The 19,250-nt window shown below is 45.7% G+C and overlaps 1 protein-coding gene across 4 annotated transcripts in view; it reads left to right on the top strand.

The window, feature by feature from the left end:
* NEURL1 (neuralized E3 ubiquitin protein ligase 1) overlaps positions 1-18,511 on the top strand; it is a 161,688-nt gene extending 143,177 nt beyond the window's left edge. For all 4 annotated transcript variants that reach the window (XM_075757997.1, XM_075758000.1, XM_075757999.1 and 1 more), the window contains exons 4-6: positions 56-736; positions 13,939-14,085; positions 15,525-18,511. In XM_075757997.1, the coding sequence (XP_075614112.1) occupies positions 56-736; positions 13,939-14,085; positions 15,525-15,766 (1,070 nt within the window). In that variant the 3' untranslated portion in view covers positions 15,767-18,511. The remainder of the gene's footprint in view (positions 1-55; positions 737-13,938; positions 14,086-15,524) is intronic.
* The last annotated feature ends 739 nt before the right edge of the window (positions 18,512-19,250 follow it).

Below are 19,250 nucleotides of genomic sequence, written 5' to 3'. Positions count from 1 at the left end.
GGACGTTTCCATTTCCTCTGAAGTGACCCCTCTTTTGTTTGCTCTCTCCCTGCAGACAGTGAAATCATTCCTCCCGACTGCCTGCGGCCCCGCTCCTTCACCGCCATCCGCCGGCCCTCGCTGCGGCGGGAGACGGAGGACACGCGCCTCTCAGTCAGCCTGTGCGACCTCAACCTGCAGGAGGAGAACTTCCACGTGACGGCCACCACGTGCCCCATCCCACAGAACTCCCTCAACTCCCAGCACTCCCACCTCCTCCCCTCCCAGCTGGAGAGCGACCTCCGCTTCCACCACCTCCGGGGACCCCATGTCAAAATCCTTGATGACCAAACCGTGGCCCGTCTGGAGCACGCCCGGGAGGAGAGGACTTTGGTTTTCACCAGCAGACCCCTTCGGATCAATGAAACCATTTTTGTCAAAATCAACAAGTCCAATGCTGTGCGCACGGGGACGCTGTCCTACGGGGTGACGTCCTGCGACCCCAGCACCTTGCGTCCCAGCGACCTCCCCTATAACCCCGAGTCCTTGGTTGACCGAAAGGAGTTCTGGGCCATCTGCCGAGTCGTGGTGCCCCTCCAGAGCGGAGACATCCTGGGATTTACGGTGAATTCAGATGGTGAGCTGCACTTGAGTCACAATGGTGCCGGCACTGGCATGCAGGTCTGCGTGGACTGTTCCCAGCCCCTCTGGATGTTCTTCGTTTTACACGGCGCAGTCATACAAATTCGATTGTTAGGTATGTCAGACCTCCTTTTTCCAACCCTTACACATGAGACAGCAAGGGGGGGGATACATCGTAGGGGAAGGGTGGAGGGAATGAATGACTCCCTCCTTGCTCTAGGATCAGGTGCAAATTTTGTTTTTTATAAAAGGAGAAAAAACAACCCACAAAGTCACATACGTGGCAGATGGATATGAGTTATAAGATTTACCTCTTTGCACTTCTCTAGCGTCCTTCACTTGATGGTCTCAAAGCTCTTTTCAGATAATGAATTAAGCCTCAGAGACCTCCATTAAGTACAGATGAGTCACCACTGACCTAGGAGAAGCAAGGAAGGGGGAGGAGAGGTGCTTTGAGCTGAGCTAATGTAGGGCAGCAGGAAAAATGAGATCCGATTGCCTTCGCTGTGTGTAAGCTCTCTGGCGTGACTGATTCCCCAAAAGAGCAGTCCCCTTGCTTTCCCCAGGCTCGTATGTGAGAGGCAGGCTAGCGAGCAGAGAGGAAACCCTGTGCCTCGTGATCGCAGCGGGGCACGGACCAGCACAGCAGGAGAGGGGTTTCCTGGTCCTCCAGCCCTGCTCAAGGCGGTGTAGCTCATACAGAGTAATGGACCTCTGAAGAGCTGACCTCTTTCTCTTGATATTTTTGTTCTGGTTTTAAGCTCTGTTAATGGAAATACTTCATTTAAATGCTGAAAGTCATGCTTTGAAGCTGTGGAGGGAAAAACATGGAAATAGCATTTTCTCAGGATCAAATTTACTTTTGTATGTGTGTGTACATTGGACACAAGTTTAGGATGTGTTTGGCCATGAATTTGGACCATATCGTGGTTATGCTGGTGTCAGTGTCAGAAAGTAAATGATGGATTCTGAGAACATGATGTAATTCCTGGTATTCCTCTAATTGGAGATGATTTTAAAATTCTCCTTTCATGTTTATACTGTTCTATTCATATAACTTTAAATTTACTTATATTCCTTTTCGCTTCAAATCCTCACTATTAAAATGCCCCTCTTTCTTACCCAACAGAAAAAAAATGCCAAATCCAAAAGCCAACCAACACCTCCTTTTTTTAGGATTTATAGACAGTCTTTGAAGATAAAACATGGTGAACACACACATCTGTCTGCAGGATCCAGTTCACCTTAATCACAGTATGAAATGCCCTATATAATTTGCTTAAAGTTGACCATAGGCCTATGCTGTAAGTGTTTTGTGGCTGTTAAAGGCTTACAGATGACAAATGTAATACTGCAATTTATTTCCAGGAGCCCAAGACTCAATCCCTGATAATTCAGCCTGATTACATTTGTTGTGTGTACTGTACATAATCCATGGCCAGCTCTGCTCTCCACCGACATGTCATTGTGATAATGGTAGGTGAAGTCAAACAGATCCCAGTAAAGTAAGAGATTAAATGCCCCTGTATATGTTAGAAGGAAAACATCCTCAGGTCATTGAGCTGCTGGTAAAACTAAGTCATTGTCCAGTGTTTCCTTTTATATGAGATCACTCATTCTGGCAGTTTTTGCACAAAGTGAATAGTCTGCAGTAGGTCCTGAAACAGGGCAGAGAGGATGTGTCTCACCAGAGGGACAGAATTCAACAGAACGTGGACTTGAACACAGGTCTTTTGCATCCTGGGCAAACAAATAAGCAAATAATTTCCTAGAACCCATGTATGTCCTCTCTACCTGCTCACAAGTTCAGCCCTAACCAGTATACTCTCAGGGCATGTTTTATATAAATCTGTGTTTGGATCCATACAATGAAATCTGCTGAGTTTGGAAACTCCTCGCTACCTGTATTTGTGACCACATAACAGACTTTTCTGGCCTCAGTCACTGGAGGAGAAGCTAAAAATGGGCTTTTGTTCTTCAGTGAGATGTAAGTGAAAAGAACTGGACTTGCTGACCTTGCCTCTCTCAAGGAAAGGGTAGGACCCTGCTGAGCGTACAGCTTTATCCACATCAGCTTGGGCAGCAAGCTGCTATCTCCCTGCTAAAAGCTATGAAATTGGAGCTCGCCTATAGTCTTTAACAGGTATTAAAATACAAATAGAGCTTTTCAGACCTGTGTTTCCAGTATAACAATGCTGGGTGCGGTACAGTCCCAGTATCAGTACAGTGCAGCTGCCCAGAGAAGAGTGCTGAGCTATCCCAACACTGCACATCTCTGCAACTGCAGTAATTATATGGATCAGCAATATTCCAACAGAAGGCAAAGAAAAGAATGAACTCCTATCTCTAGCCTTTGCAACATTATTAGGGAGGTGATGTGCACTGTTTGCACTGCAGTGGAACAGATTATGGTGCTTGCCATAATATCTGTCATTATAATATTAGAAAATGTAAGAAGAATATGAAGTGTTCATCTTTCTAATGACAAGCTCTGTCTTCAAAATGCAAACAAGAGTAATTTTATGTGATCTATCTTTTGTAGTTTGAGCTTTATATCACAGGAGAAGACATGTTTATAGTCATTTTTTCTAGTTTTAATGGAAAAAGTGAAGTTCCATATCCTTGAAAGAAATGAGACACAAATACTGCAAGAGGCATAATTGTACCAAACCTATCTTAAACAGCAGATGTCATTCTATTTCTGGGGGTATATCATTATTAGATTAATCAAAGCAATGTTATGCAGTGTTAAGGGAACATCAGCACTACAGCCAACTATAAAATGAAATGCAAGTTGCTGGTTTTGCTTCCTCTTCATGTTTTCTGTTTCGTTTGGAGGATGGAGAAGGTGGAGAGCAGCAATGCCACTCTTGCACCTAAAGAAGGTTTATTTTTGACTCAGAGAACAAGACAGCTCAGGGTATTGATCACTGGATACTACGATTAGTTATTTGGTCCTGACCGAGAGCGGGACCAAGCTCAGGTCTCTCCTGGCTTGTGGTTTTACCACAGAAGCTGACATTTGCTGACCGCAGTTACTCGACAGTGTTGGGGTTACAACATTTATTTCCTAATCTAAATGTCAGGGGAGACCATCTCTACCCCAGCTGATGGTCTTACAGAACTCTGTAAGAGTGGAGGGCAGGGTTTGATAGTAAAGAATTCTGACTTCTGTTTCCATCTTGTCAATCTGGCATCATATACTGGCAATATATTTGCTGTAGAAGAAATAAAAAAAAGTAGAAAATAAAGATGAGGTTGGAAACACTATTTTTCTTTATGTCACCCCAGCAAAAGGAAAATAAATGAAACTCATGTACCTCTGTAGCCTATAGAGACCACAGTCATCTGTAGTGGGAGGTAGAAGGATGTCAGTTTGTTGCAAAGAAAAGGTTAAAAGGCAACTTGACCACATGGAAGGAAGATAAATGAAGGAGGAGGGCACTTTAATGTAGCAGATAAGAGCATAAAAAATATCAGGCTGCTGGAAAATGAAGGGACACAAATTTAAATTAAACATAAGTGAGGGTAATTAACTACAGGAACCAGCAATTGAGGGAGGCAATAGATCTTTTTGTCAGGGTTGGAAGCCTTTCTAAACATTTTGTATGTAAAGTGCTGGTCTTAATTCAGAAATTCTGTGGGTTATGCACATAGGACAACCAAACAGAAACCCAGAATATTAGGCATGTAGAAATGAAACAGTCTTTGCATATCCTTTAGGAATTCCATTAGTTCAGGCTTGGGTTGGGTTTTTTCAGGCATCATTCCTGTACAGTTGACAAAACCAACCTATTAAATTTGATTTACTGCTTTCAGCTTTTGCTGGTAAGCATTTCAGCTCACACACAGTTTTATTGACAGCTCTGAAAGGTTGAAATGAGTCAGTCTGGATACATTGGTCTGGTTTTGGTCTGGTTTTGGTGGTGTAATTCATTTATGAAGTAAAATTGATCGACTCCATAAGGTTTTAAAATGTATGACTCATGTCTGGAGGAGCTATCACAGCAATAAGTTTATATATTTAGTATTTGGGGATCCAAATGGTTGGGGATATTCTTTCATTTTCTTTTGTTTCAGAGTGAATCACCCGCATGTAAAACATCTTCCTTTGTCTCCTTAATTTTGTTTTGGGGTTGGTTTTTGTTTTTTTTTTTTTTTTTTTTTGGTGTGGTTTCCCTTGTGAATTTCATCTGTTCCAGTTTTCTTTTGGGCAATGAAATAACATGTTCCATCAACAATCATACTAATGAAGCTGAGTTGCCAACTTATATGTGTCCTTTCTATCCATGCACTTCAATAACTCCAGCCCCACCAGAACAGCTGCACAATATTGCAGCTCTCTGGATGTCTCCTAATGCTGGCCAAGAGTCTGCATTAGATCTGAAGAAAACACCCCAAGAGCCACAGCATTTGGTGTGGGTAAGTCCATATTCACATCCATGCTGAATAAATGCAGAGGGTGTGTGGGCTAAGCTCTCCTGCCCTCTTTACCATGAGTATTGAGTTGCGGCTCCTACTTAGCTGCCCATTGCAAGATATTTATAAAGCAATTGTTGCTGAGGTTTCCACCCTTCTTTTAGACTTTCTTGAAATTGGTCAAAGGGCTCAAAACTGGGGAGGCGAGGAAGGAAGAGCTGGCCAGTTGCTTCCTAACTGGCCCAGGACTCCAGCATCCCACGGCAGAGCAACTGTCTCTTCCAAAACAGTTCTCCGCTCTGGGTGCAGTTATATACTTACTTTGCACTTAGAATTAACTGCAGCAAGCAGGCAAAACATCTAAATGATCGTTGGTGTGTACAGTTGTTACACACACTGCCTATGGTGCAGGCAGCAGGTACAGATTGTAGAAAAGTCCCTCACACAGGCAGGGAGAATCCGGGATTTTTGGTTCTCCAGATCCAAATTTATAAGCTTCTCCTGTCTGAGAGAAGCTGACTAGTTCTTTGCAGTAGTAAATCACACACCCTTATTTCTGATCTCAGAGGTGGCCAATAGGTTACCTGTTTGGGAACTTGAACCTTCTCCACCTCGCTTCGTTTCAGTGATGTGGAAATTGCCGAGTTAAATACAGCACAAGAGAAACCTGATAAATGCATATCATTGTTGCACAGAAATGCATATAATGAATTGCTTCCTTTAACAAGTGCTCAGCTGGAAGTGCCCCAGAGTTTTATTGCCCATGTTGCTTTTTTTTTATTTTGGAACCATTTTCCACTTGTATGGAAAATTGACTCATTAAGCTGATTGGGATCTAACAGGCCTGTGTTGTGTGGCACTTAACTGCCTGGAGTTCCTATGCACTGCAGGGTACATGGTATTTTATGGGATTAGGGGGGAAGGAAGACAGTTAATATTCAGTCCCTCTTGGAAAGAAATCCACTTGTACTAATTGATGCCTCTTCATAAACCCTCCTATCATGCATGGTTTTATCTTTCATTGCAAGTGAAGTACACATTCCTGATGTTAAGTTGTAAGAGCTGCACAAGAGCATTACAGTGTCCGTAACTTCTGGGCTTGATTCTAGCACTGCACTGGGCTCTCCATTCATGTCTTGGTTTATATTCATTGTTTTAAAGGAGAATTAGCACAAAGGAAAGCTGTTGTGTTAGAGAGGGCAGGTTGCTTAACAACTTGTGCCTTGGAGAACTGCACAGTCACGGAGAATTGGATACAGTCAAACGCTTGTCCCTTGTGGTCAGTGTCAGCAATGTCAGAGTTAATACCTGCTTCTGGCACCTTTGTAACATCTAGCTAAAGATCTCATCACATGTGACACATAATTAACCCATACTGGCCACAGGCAAGTCAGGGAGCATTACCCTGTGCACTGAGGTATCAGCCACCAGCAGGGCAAAGGCTGGGTAAAGCAAGCGGATCTCCTCTAAGCAAAAGCCACAGGGCTTGCAAATGTCTTGTCCTCTGCACGCTCTCCTCCACAAGAGCAGAAATGATTATCATCACTAGGATAATAAGCTATCCCTGGCTGCAGTGAGATGTTCATAGTAAGTGATGTATAGATTTCCCTTATCTCATAATGTTTTGCCTGCCTACAGTGAATATAGAGGATATGGGATCATATACCAGCCTCTTTGAATTGCAACTTGTCTGTCAGGACAGATAAAATCTGCCTATTCTTTGAGCTAACACTGGCATGACTTATTCTGGCTGTCGTGAGAGTGACACAGCAGACTAAACTCTTTCTTTTCCTTCTTTGTCAGATGCCTTTTCGTCCAGCAGAGTGTCCCACAGAAATTCAGGGCAGTGCTGGCCAACAGAAGTGAAAGTATTTGTTTCCTGTGTGTATCTGCCACCCTATTTATACATGTCTCTCTTGGAGATGCACAGAGCTTGGAGGCGCTGGGCTAGGCAGCAGTTTTCTTTTTGCTCACAGGACCACTTTTGCTGTGGTCTCCGAGATACTCTGAGCCAAACAGCCTTTTTGAGATGGAGCTGAAAAAGGTGCTGCTATGACCAGAAGCATTTTTGGTCAGGGTAATTAATATCTGTGATCTTTTAGAGGGCTCTTTGGTTTGTTTTTCTTAAACAAGACGAAAGCTCCAACTCTCATTTTTCATGCGGTTCAGCTACTCAATCCAGGCTGCTTTTTTTTTTTTTTACCTCCCATTTATCTGTCTGGGTGCTTTGTTGGTCTAGTATTTCTCAGGTTGAGAGATGGAGCCCTGTTAGAGGCTCTTTCCTTTTAGTTCAGCTAGATGTTCATTGCATGGTATCCATGCCGTCAGGATTTTGCAAGATGAAGTGCTGAGTAGCCGTTGAACTTCACCTGTCAGGTCAGGAAAGATACCTCGTCAGGTATCTTTGCGTGCTCTTTGCTGTCAGACAGCACATCGGGCTTGGGCCATGAGAGCTGCTGGATCAAAAACTTCTGTGGTGTCTGGAGCTTTCGCATTTCTCCTGCTTAACTGGAGTGTGCATATGACTGCAGGAGAGTAATAGATGTGCTGGTGCCCTGCTGGCCTTCTGGACACAGACAGCAATGCTCCAGTGAAGCCATACAGTACACTCCTTTTCTGATCCACGTGGAAGTCTGAACTGTTGTTCTCCTTGTGGGTTGGATCTAACTTCTGCTTCTCCAATCAGTGGTTGTCTGACACCCATCTGCCAATACAAGCTTTATGGTTTTGCATGCAAAATCTGCCAGGCTGCTTTTTTGACCTATTTCCGGACATTTCTGTAGCATAATGCAAAATCCCTTTTGTTTTCATGGGCTTGTAAAGAACAAAATGTAATATTGTTCTCTACAGAACAGTTTTTAAATCCCCCAGGAAATACTTGAATGCAAAAAAAAACCCCATAGATCATCAACTGATGTCGGTCACCTGAGAGGCAGAGATGAGTTGCAGCATAGAGACTGGGCTCTGAGAGCATAGTTGGCCAAAAAAACATTGAGCCCAAGGGGAAGGAAGCTCTGGTTTCTGATCAATGAAGTATTGTTCCCATCACTGTGGGAACATAACAAATGGCTGTGTAAATACATGTATTTTAGAGCATTCAGAAGTGATGGATATGCTTACATCCTTCCCTAACATTATTGTTGATCTTTAACTACCATGTGCCCAGGCAGCAACAGGTGCTTTGTTCCTTTGTTTTAGCATGATGGATTCAAAAGTCCCTGTTGGGCAAGACCTGAGTGGCCTTGGGGAACAGAATAGCTCTCCTGCAGCCTTGGCTGGAGGCAAGAAAATGTGGTAATGTGCAGAAATGTAGATTTCTGCTCTTTGGAGCAGAGAACATGCTGTGGGTAGGCCTGTTATTTTAGTATTGAGACCGTCTTGCTGAAACCAGGTTTGGTATTTGCAGCTCTCTCTAGAGCTGATGGAACATTTGCATTAGTGAAAAACAGTTACTGAAATAAAACGTGGAAGCATTTAGCTCTTGCAAAGCTTGTCTTGATAAACTCACCTTTTAGTGGATGTGCCACTTATGGAATACCAAGGTTTGTAGTATCAGTGTGAAGGGACATCTGCCTGGGGAACATCCAAAGAAAGAAACTTCATCTTTCTTTCTGGGAGAAGACAAAGTACCCAGGAGATCTGAGTACATTGTGTTTGGCCACCAGGTTGCAAGGTCAAAAGAAGGTTCAGAAGGTTCACGTTCCAGGTTCCCCACTGCATCTTCAGTATGGGCTTCTGCTCTTGTGATATGCAAAATAGCTGTGTAATGCCACCAGTCTACATTCTCTAATAGTCTAAACTATCTCTCTACCTTTTTCTGAAATGAGAGAATGAGTAGAAGAAAAAATAAAGTGGGAAAGTTCTACACAAGCTACACTCATGTCCAGAAAAAAAAAAAGACGTATGTAGGAGATTTTCCAGTAAAATAATAGTAAGGACCAAAATTGAGGTCCCAGTCCTACCAGTCTTGCACCTGGTTATTTATCAAGGGCATTCACATACTAGTGGTCCCCATAAAGCCAAAGATTAAGCAAAGACGCAACTCTTTACAGGGTTAAGTTGCTCTAGTATCCAGTCTCAGTAACGTCACGGCTCACTCACACTGCAGCAGCCCATGTGTTTGGGACAGACCTCCATAGGCAGATGTTCACGTGAGCTCAGTAGCCACAATTGTGCCAGATTTTTGGAAGAACCTCGATCCTATTTAGATAACAAAATCAATGGCCCTGATACGTTGAGGGTGTTAAATGTGAAACTGGATATTGAGCAGTTTTGGAGATAGGGGAATTATTTTAGCTAAAACAGGCTTAAAAATCTGGCTCCTAACAAAGGGAAATCAAGTTGAGAGTTTTGGAAGGCATCTAAATGACTATGACTGTCAGGTGCCCAGTGCTCACTGGACTAAAATGTATGAGAAGTGCACAGCTCTCTTGAGCACCCTTAAATATGCCAGTTGAAGGCTGCAGCCAGGTTTCAGCAGCTGTTCTGATCTTTTCCACTGTGTGCTGGAAGCTCTGGGACCTGTGAATGGATGGAACAACATTGAAAAAAATCTATCAATACTATTGGTAATTACCTGATCTTTATTAGCTGTCCTATTTATGCAGCAAATGCATTACAAAAAGAGAAGGGGCTGTCAATGTGCTCCACATGATACTCGGCATATGGGCAAGTCAGTATGTTGCATAAGACTTTATCTTCCTTAGAAACTGTGGCAGGAGGCTCCCATATTTTGTCTTTTAGGTACAATGTTGAGTTAAGATCCTGGCATAGTCCTTAAGATGGGTATGGGTAAGGAAAGGCCATTAAAAAGGTGACGATGATCAAATAATGTGGTTATACATTCTTTTTATAATGCTTGTGAAATTGGCATTAAGAGCCTAGACAGGTAATGCAAATAGCAGGGGGTGAGTGAACCACCTGAGATGGTGTTTGATATTGCCAGAAAGCATTCTAGGGGCAGAAGTCATGATATCATTCCTGTTTGCAGCCAGCAAACACTGAGTAATGCTCATTTTTTTCTTTTCTTCCTTAAAAGTGAAGTCTCCAGACCATGCAATACACCATTTACACATCAAAGCAGCAATTTTCAGCCTGTGTAGCCTGGTTTCTGTGAGACTTCCACAAGCACAGTCCCAGTGCTCTGATGGAAACATTGTGAGGGCCACAGCTGCTGTCTTTTGGGCACAGTTAGGATGTCCTATAAAAGGGCAATTATGCATACAGGTAACTACTCTCATAAAAATCATAAATGCTGGGTGGGATCCCAAGAGACTACCTGCTTCACCTTCCTGGTCTTAAAGAGCACTGACGATGGAGATGTCATAGTCTCTCTAGGAAGTCTGATTGCTTTACAGTGCTTCACTGTCTACATGTCTAACCTGATTGCTTTAGGAGCCTGAACCCATGATTTCCTGTTTTATCCAGAACTTTCACGAAGAACAGATTGCTTTCTTCTCTCTTTTTAGCAGCCTGTGAAATATGTTGCCATATTAAAATCATAGAATCATACAACATTTTAGGTCGGAAGGGACTCCTGGGAATTACCTAATCCAACCTCCTGCTCAAAGCAGGGCTAACTTAGCTTAACTAAGCACAAGACCATGTCCAGTCGAGTTTTGAGTATTTTCAGGGACAGAGATACCACAGTGCCTCCAGGCTCCTGCTCCCGTCCTTAACCTCCCGCCTCATATGACCCTGGATTGGCACAACCTTTTCATAACAGGACAGCGTTGTTGATTTATGATCATCTGGTGACCTCCAGCAATCCCCAGACCTTTTTCTGTAAGACAGCTGTATTTGTATTTGAGTGGACTAATTCCTTGTCCTGTATTTGGGTAGGTGATTATCTCTGCTTAAGTGCTGCATTTTGTATTTGATCGTATTGAATACCATCCCATTTATTTTTGATCCTATTTCCAGTTTGGCAAGACCATTTTGAATTACAAACCTTTAGCATATTAGTGGCCTTTCCTGGCCTGATGTTGTCTGTACGTTGCATGGTAATACCCTCTTCTACTGAACGTATAAGACGCTTTCCTTTTGTGGGTGGACATACAGGTTTGTTTATTTGCACCTCACCCAGAGTGATGACAGAAGTACAGAGAAAGAGTCAATCATCAGCATTGGATTTTGCTAATAACTGGACTTTGCAAAGATAAAACAGCAGCAGGAATTTATTCAAAATCCATTTAAAGGTGATTCCAGTGTGTTTGAGATCAAGCATGAGACAAGTTAGCAGTGGAGGCAATTTATCTCTGGGCTTTACAGAGAGGAAGAATGTTTCTATATCATTATTTAAATTGATTTATTTAGACTTATTTAATGTTTTAAAATCATGGTTTGAAAGCTAACTCCTGGTGGGAGCTCCGTGCACACAATGAGCATGTTTGGCCTTGAGCACATGTATCTGGTTTTAGTTAAGCCAAGCTGGCCACACTCATTCCACCCTGCACGTGATCTCATTCCATGCTCCTTGTCATGGTATCTGCACACCATCCAGCAATACATCAACAGTGTGAGTAATGTGTCTTATGTTGATTATTCTGTCACCAAGGGAGAAGTGTGTCTTCTCTGGTAGGGAACTCAGATATTCTTAAACAAAGCTCTACACTTATGCTGGAGAAAAGTCAAGAGCTGCACCTTGTGTTAGGAGAAAGAATTGGGAAGGTGTGCACTAGCTCTTGGGTCTTGGGTTAAGGCCATGTTGGGACTCAGACCGGCCACAACCAGACAATTGTGGTTTCTGCACTGACGAGCTCTCCTTGCACTGCGGAAAGGCCGTTTGCGCTGCTGCCAGCATGCTTCATCAGCTCATACTCTGTGACACTTGGGCCACCTTCAAAATCTCCTGTTAGCCTGGAAAAAAATTGTTCTTAATAGTCTTTATTTTGCATTTAGTGAAATGAGCAGGTTGGTGTTAGACATGCAATGCGCTGTGTGTCAGCCGAATGGAAGAAATGTCTGCAGGCTGCAGGGAGGAGAGGGAAGGCTTGAAAAACTTGTTCAGCTGCTCAGTGTTCATATTTGTTCTGTGTGCAGTGAACGAGCTGAAATCTTTGCCCCTGCTGGGCCTGTTTACAGTGTGCGTTACCCACAGGGCAAGTTTTCTGCTACGGTCATCTGTCAGACTGGAGGGGAATGGCTGTTGCTAGTGGTTGTCATTAGACGCTGCATCATTCTCTTCACATATTTACTGAGCTAAACTCCAGCCTCAGCTCCCATCTGCGTGATAAAGGAGGTGCCTCTCTACAGCATCTCAAGTGTGAGAGCCCCAAAGCCCTTTAGAGAGGCTAATTCAACTTCAGATTTGGCCTGTGAGCAAAGCGCTTCTCATTTGAAGGGGGGTAAAGCTGAGGGACTGAAGGCTGAAGTGAATTGCTTATTGTCCCGTACGCGGTCCTCAGAACAGATTTCAACCCAAACATGACCACCCTTAGTCCCTGTGCTACACTTAAGCTGCTCAGTCTTGTTCTGCTAAAAAGGGCAGGAGAATCTGGCATCGGCTGCTGCTGTGCTTTTTTTTTTTTTTTTGCACAATCCACAATTGGCACTTGGAGTCCCCGCTTCCCAGGTTTTGTCCTCCTTCGCTCAGCAGCCTCCCTGCAAACAGCAACTGGAGGACCTTTCTGGCGCACGGGGTGTTCCTGGCCTCCTACTGCTGCTTTTTCTCTGGGGAGTAGCTCCGACTCATCAAGGACACTGCAGATCCAAACCCTCTGTGTCTCTCGGCTCCTTATATGGTAACATGAAGAAGTCTTTGGATTTTAGTTCTGATTCAGAGTTATCCTGATTGTCTTCTCAGCTGGCGAACTAGAAACTTTAACTTTAAAGCCATAGGCAAACTAGCTCTTACTACCAAGAGACCATACCTTAGTTCATGCACGTGTATACCACTGTCTCACCACCGTCTTAACTGAAGACCAGGCTGCATCATCAACAATGAAATTCCCCTGCAAAACCTTTGCAACGGCTATAGTTTTAAGCATTTCCATTTTTTTCCCCTTCTGGAAGGGGCTTTAATATACTTGTTATTATAACAGCAGAAGAAAGAGGCTGAGATGGAGGGAGCATGCCCAGCAGGCTCTGGGGCAGAGCTGGCTTTTCTAGCACACTAACACAAATGTGATGGTAGGCAGTGAGAGCAGGAGGTAATGGAGCTGGGGACACCTAGAATGGACTTAGAGGCACTGCAGTCTTGATCCATCACACCCAGGCATGCAGGGAGTGGAGAAAATGTTCCTGAACAGAAGAGAGGTGTCCTTGTTCATCCCAGAGCCAAATGCATTTTGGTGACATCCCTGCCTCTGACAGAAGCCATCCTACAAAAGAGGCAGAGCAGTGAGCAGAGCTTTTTCCTGATTGCGAAAGCCTCACATTTATCTCTGGGAAGTCTTGAGGGACTTTGCACAAATTTGTTGGAGCCTGGAATGATGCAGGTTTGCGCTGTGTTAGCAAAGGGTGCTTTGATGAGGTGATCTGTTCTTGTGCTGGTGTCCAGCCCACCCTACTGCAGGCTGTGTCCTCCCTCTACTGGCTACAAGCCCATCGCTGGATATAGTGCTGAAGGCATATATAAGCATGAAACCATAAGGAAAGTAAGTGCACTTAATGACTTGAGACACATTTAAGGGCAGAAACAAAGGGTTATAATGGCTAAACGGGCTCCAGCAAATTTCAGGCGCTGTGGGAGCTCAATGTCTAGTCAGGGCCAGCTGCTAGCTTTTACAAAGATGTATGAGTTTGGGTTTTTTTTCCTTTATCTCTTCCCTAGATTTCATGCTGATGAGACACAAATCCGGACAAGCCTTGAGACCTGCATCCCCTGCCACATATCCCCAGTGCCTCGTCAGCCCCGAATTTTAAAAGTAACTGTCAGTTTCTTTTCTCGTGGTACAGGTTCCACCATATTAGCCGAGCGGCTGGGGCTGTCCACACCAAGCTCACCCACATCGACACCCAATTCCCCCACTGTCCTCTGCAGCGGCATCTCTGACCCCATATTGTCTACATGTGGCTCTGGCCCCCTCTGCAGCTCTATCAGTGGTAAGTGTGGTGGGATCCCTCGTATCAGTGGTAAGTGTGGTGGGATCCCCCGCTGCCTTTCCCATTCCCTGCCCTCTCCTGCACTGCCTCCCTTCACAGTCTCACACTTGTCTCCCAGAAAGACTCTAAAACCACAATGATCAACAGAGTCTCCCGTCAGCTCCCCCAGCGAGGAAAGGAGAGCCTCAGCAGAGTCTATTTTCAGTCTGTGTTATGTGGAAGCCGCTTAGATGCCTAGACAGCAATATTTCTCCAACCCTTTTCATCATGAAAGGTCCCAAGGGAGGCAGCAGAGTTTTTGTTACGTGCATGGCCCTGTGATGCACAGCTCCTTCTGGATTGCTGCGTGGCAGTGACATGTTGCATGCTAGCTTAGACTGGAGCTACGGGTATGCCTACATCCCCCCCCTTTCCCTCTCCACATGCCTTCTTTAAACTCTTCAGAAAAAGGCAGTATTGATATTTCTAATATGTCAATAAATTCCAGTAAGACTTAGATAAATGTACATGCAGTAAAAAAATGACAGGCTGTTCTGCAGCATTTTTAAAACCCCAGGCACCTGCATGATCCCAAGGCATTGCTGGTGGGATATATAACTTACCAAATCATTGTCATTGTTGTCCAAACCAAGAGTGTTTTTCACTGAAAGTACCTACCAGACTTGAGTCTAATAACTGGTGACAGCAACCATTCAGATTTTTAATGGGTTTTGGGGGAAAAAAATATAAATTTTCTCATTATATTGCTACCTCATCTGGTTTCATTGACGAGCCCTCATTATGGATGTGCTGTGAGCATGTAGTGTAGATATGGTGCTTAGGGACATGGTTTAGTGGGGAACTTGGCAGCGCTTGATGATCTTAAAGGTCTTTTCCAACCTAAATGTTACTGTAGCCCCTCATAGCTCTCGAAGCAATGACCCACTATGAGCTACATGCGATCCATGCAGGTATCACCCCAGCCCTGTCCTGAAGGATCCACACATAGTGATTTCTAGCCATTGTGGTCCTACATCCCTAGATAAGCCCTAGAGATGAAGCACCACTTGTCTTGGGAACTGCTGCTGCCATGTGCCACCTGGCCTCTCCCTTTTCAAAGCAGATGGCTTGATCTGCCCCTCCTGATTTTTCCTCCTTTGTTACTGTTTAGACAGTGGTTTGAAAACATGAAACTGCTCTTTGTCCCTGCTGCATGGGAACAGCTGTCTCTTGGTTTGCTCTACATGGGCAGCAGATCCCAGCAAATGCTGCCTTTCAGCTGTCCTGAGCCTTGGCATGTGAACCAGGGCTCAGTGAGTGGGACAGTAGGTCACAGGAAGGACCCCTGACTCTGCTAGGGCATGGTTCCTTCTTCTGTAGCTGGCTTCAGGGCAGAAATTACTCTAGGATGTCAAGAAGCCTTTTAAGCAGCATGAGTGACCCTGTTGTTTGTGTTTCAGGCACAGCTCCCAACTCTCCAATCAGCTTGCCTGAGTCACCCATCTCCCCATCCGTCTCAGGGCCCTGGGGAGATGAATGCACCATCTGCTATGAGAACATGGTAGACACGGTCATTTACTCCTGTGGACACATGTGTCTCTGCTATTCATGTGGGCTGAAGCTCAAGAAGATGGCCAATGCTTGCTGCCCCATTTGCAGACGGGCCATCAAAGATATCATCAAAACATACCGCAGCACTTAGAGCAACAGAAGATGCTGTGGTGGGGACTGTGCAGGTGGGAAGGAGGCTTTGAAACAACACAGGTCTTGGCCTCTATTCATCATCCAGAAGATTTGAAAACCATCACCCACCACCCCCCTGATCCTCTTTTCCACGGACAAGAGATGAGACAAGCTTAGGCGCTGCTCTCCTACCCTCCAAGAAAGCCCTGGGACTGAACTCCAGTGTGTCAGGGAAGTTGTGATGGACTACTCTCCCTCGTGGATTTTAAACTTTATCTCAAAAAAACCCTAACCAAACAGCTGGTGCAATCATCCCTTTTCTACACCATGCACAGCAGAGGAAGTCTTCAATGCTTAGCAGGAGCAGCAAGTGGTAAAAGGTTCAGCATTACACATCTCCTTCCAGAGACACCCCGCGTGCAGAGGACAGCTTAGCAGAAGAGGAGAAACAAGCAACACGTTTCCGTGTATAACCAGCCTGACTGTAGGAAGCCCCTTAGAAAGGATGGAGCGAGGCAAGCTTTGACCCAGCGAACAAGGTGCAGTGAGCACATTCACAGCGGAAAGACTGGGGCCAGTGCAGAAAAGGACCCAGGATTTGTGAAGCAAAACCCACCCCGTGCCCGCAGGCAGAAGAGCAGCCCCATAGCAGCCCCTCGAGGGCTGTCCTCTGCTGCTCCCTCGCTGTTCCCTGGCAGGTTTGGCAGCCAACACTAGCACTGGCCTTGCTCCCTCCCAGCAGCATCCAGCCACCTCCTGTTGCCATCCCATTGCATGACGAGTGGCTCTCAAACCCTACCACCATCGATCTGCTGTGGCTTGTCCTGAATGGTCTCCACGCAGCACGAGGGATTCGGCAGCATCTCTGCCCCTATGGGCCTACAGGAGTTGTGTCTCCCTTGCCTTTCCTCCTCCTACCATCCAGACAGCACTTGTGAGGGAGAAAATAAAAGAAAAAAAAAAAAGAAACAAAAACCCCAACCCCACTGGGGAAGAATGTATAAACCCACGTGTCTGCGGGTTTCATTTACTGGTAACTTTATCACTGTGCTTTAAGACAAAACCAGCCAGGTGGCACTCAGCCCTTCACAGCCAGCCCGCCGGCAGGACATGGCTGTCCTTACACATTAGGAAGAGAGGAAAGAACAAAAAAAATTAGCTTGAGGGGTTTGGTTTGCTTTGGTTTATTTAAATAAATCCCCTTCCTTCCTGCCCCTGTTGGGAACCCCACTGTCCTCATGGAGGGTGCCTGCAATGGCAGCCCCCATAGTTGCTGTGACAAGCGCCACTCCACCATGGCCACTGGCCTGGCCCAGGGCTGCCAGCCCTTGGCCCCAGGCAGGATGGCTCTGCAGCAGCAGGAGCTGCCTGTCTCCCCTCCAGCCCCATCCTGCTGCCTTCCAGGGCCATGTGGGAGGAAGAGATGGTGAGCAGGGCCAGGGTGCAGCAGTGTTTGCCCTGCCATGTTGCCCGTCAGGCTGGGCTGGGAAGGCCATGGAGTTACATCCCTCCTGCTAAGCCTTTTCCTGCACCTCAGCATATGGCTGCTGACAGGACAGAGGGGGACAGTGTAGCATAGAAATAAAAGCATTTAATATACGTGGCCAGCTGCTGCAAGGAGGCATCACGTCCTCTCCAGGCAGCTGGTGGGTGAAGGAGCACTCACAGAGACTGTTCCTGAGAATGCCTGGAAAATAGGTCCTTGCCCTGTCCTCTGGAGGAAATAAGAAAAGCTACTAGCTGGAGAGTGCATGTAGAGCCTTTCTCTAAAGGTGCCGCCATCACTGCAGCCTACTACGGGGGTCTGCAGCCATCCCCAGCCTGCTCCGGCAGGCAGTACTAACTTGAACACTGATATTCTGGTTACAGGGATTTACGTTATTTCTTTGCATACCTCTCACGTACAGCCCTAACCCTGCCCTGCACTCCAGGTCGGCTGTCAAAAGCCCCAGGGCACCATGGCTCCAGTGCCCAGACACCCTGGCTGACGGGTGGGAGGAAGCCAGGTTGGCACAAGTTGGGGAGGCCACAGCAGCCATGCCAGGAACACAGCTGGTCTGCAGCCATGCAGCCAGCCTCCAGCTTGCCTGAGGACAGAGCTGTGACCAGCAGACACAGGAAGCCTGTTGCAGGAGAGAAGGAACCTAAGGGGTAGGAAGGTGTTGACAAAATAGTGGATGTGGGGAAATGTGCAATAAGCAGCCTCCCAAGCCTTCACCACGCCAGTGGGACTGGTTCCCCTCCATGCAGGGCAAGCCAAGGGTTACATTTTATTTTTCAAAAAACTCCATCCATGGGTACCAGTGCAGTGGTGTGAATTCCCTTTTCACCTTTCACATTCAGAGTGTTTTAATATATAACTGTGTTTGTTTTACTGTGGACCAAACTCTAGGAGTTAGCAGAAGCTGAAAGCATCCGCCAGCATCCAAGCTCAAAAATTGGGGTTAAGTCCTGCTCCCAGCATCAGCTGGCCTCTGGTTGTGAGCAGGGAAGAAGGGAGCAAGGCTCTCTCCAGGGAGAAAAAAAAACCAACAAAAACAAAACCCAAACAAAAACAGCAAAAGCAGAAACAGTAACAACAATCCTAACCTTTTGTTTTGTTTGATTGGTGTAGGTTCCCAGGTACCTCCGTGTTCTTGTGTCATTTGCATTTCATTGCTTTACTTTAAGATGTTTTGTGTTCTGTTTAAAAAGAAGAATAACTCATTGTGAAAAATTGGATAACTGTGATTGTGAATAAAGTTGATTTAGGTATTCTGCAGCAGCATGAGCAGCTGAGTATTTACCATTTCCCCAAGCATGGCAAAAGACAACGAGCAGTGCCATGGTGAGAGGTAAGAGCACTGGTGCCATGAAAGCCTCTTCCTTTGGGGGGAGCTGGGTGGAGAGAGCTCAGGCTTTCCTTCAGTCCTTGAGGATGAGGGGGTATTGACAGCTGGTCCCCAATGGACCCCATACACACATAAGGAATAAAGGAAGCCACAAAAAGTAAAGCAAGGACTAACGACATTCCTGCAGCTTAAGCCCCATGTTCCTGAGCCTCTTCACACCCTCCCCAGACTGAAGCCACAGTTGCTTTCCTCTCATGGCCTTGTTTGTACAGTCCCCTGAGTGCCTACGACCACAAAAAAAAAAAAAAAAAAAGCCCTCACCAGCACAAGAAGGAGAAAGCGTACTGTGAGGAACCGCAGGACCATGCTGTTTAGCCTGGTAGAGGCCAGGTAAGGAAGGGGCTGAAGATTAGGCAGAGCAGTAGCAATATAGCCAGCTGTGCCCACCCCAGCTTTGCAGACACACGACAGTCCAACACTCAGCAGGAGGATCCCAGCCCCGAACTGAGCAACATGTTGACAGGGCCCACTGACAAATCTGGCCAAGGGAGATACTAAAGCAAGATGCAGGTGCTTTCTCAGCATGTAGCAAGGGACACAGGGACCCAAAGGGGGTTTGAATTCCCAAGAGTGATGCCATGTCCCCCAAAATCCAATAGCTCCTGCTGCAGG

The sequence above is a fragment of the Balearica regulorum genome, chromosome 7 (genome assembly GCF_011004875.1).
Source record: "Balearica regulorum gibbericeps isolate bBalReg1 chromosome 7, bBalReg1.pri, whole genome shotgun sequence".
Taxonomy (NCBI): Eukaryota; Metazoa; Chordata; class Aves; order Gruiformes; family Gruidae; genus Balearica; species Balearica regulorum.
The sequence above is the reverse complement of the archived record's forward strand: the minus strand, read 5'-3'. Positions and strand labels throughout refer to the sequence as shown.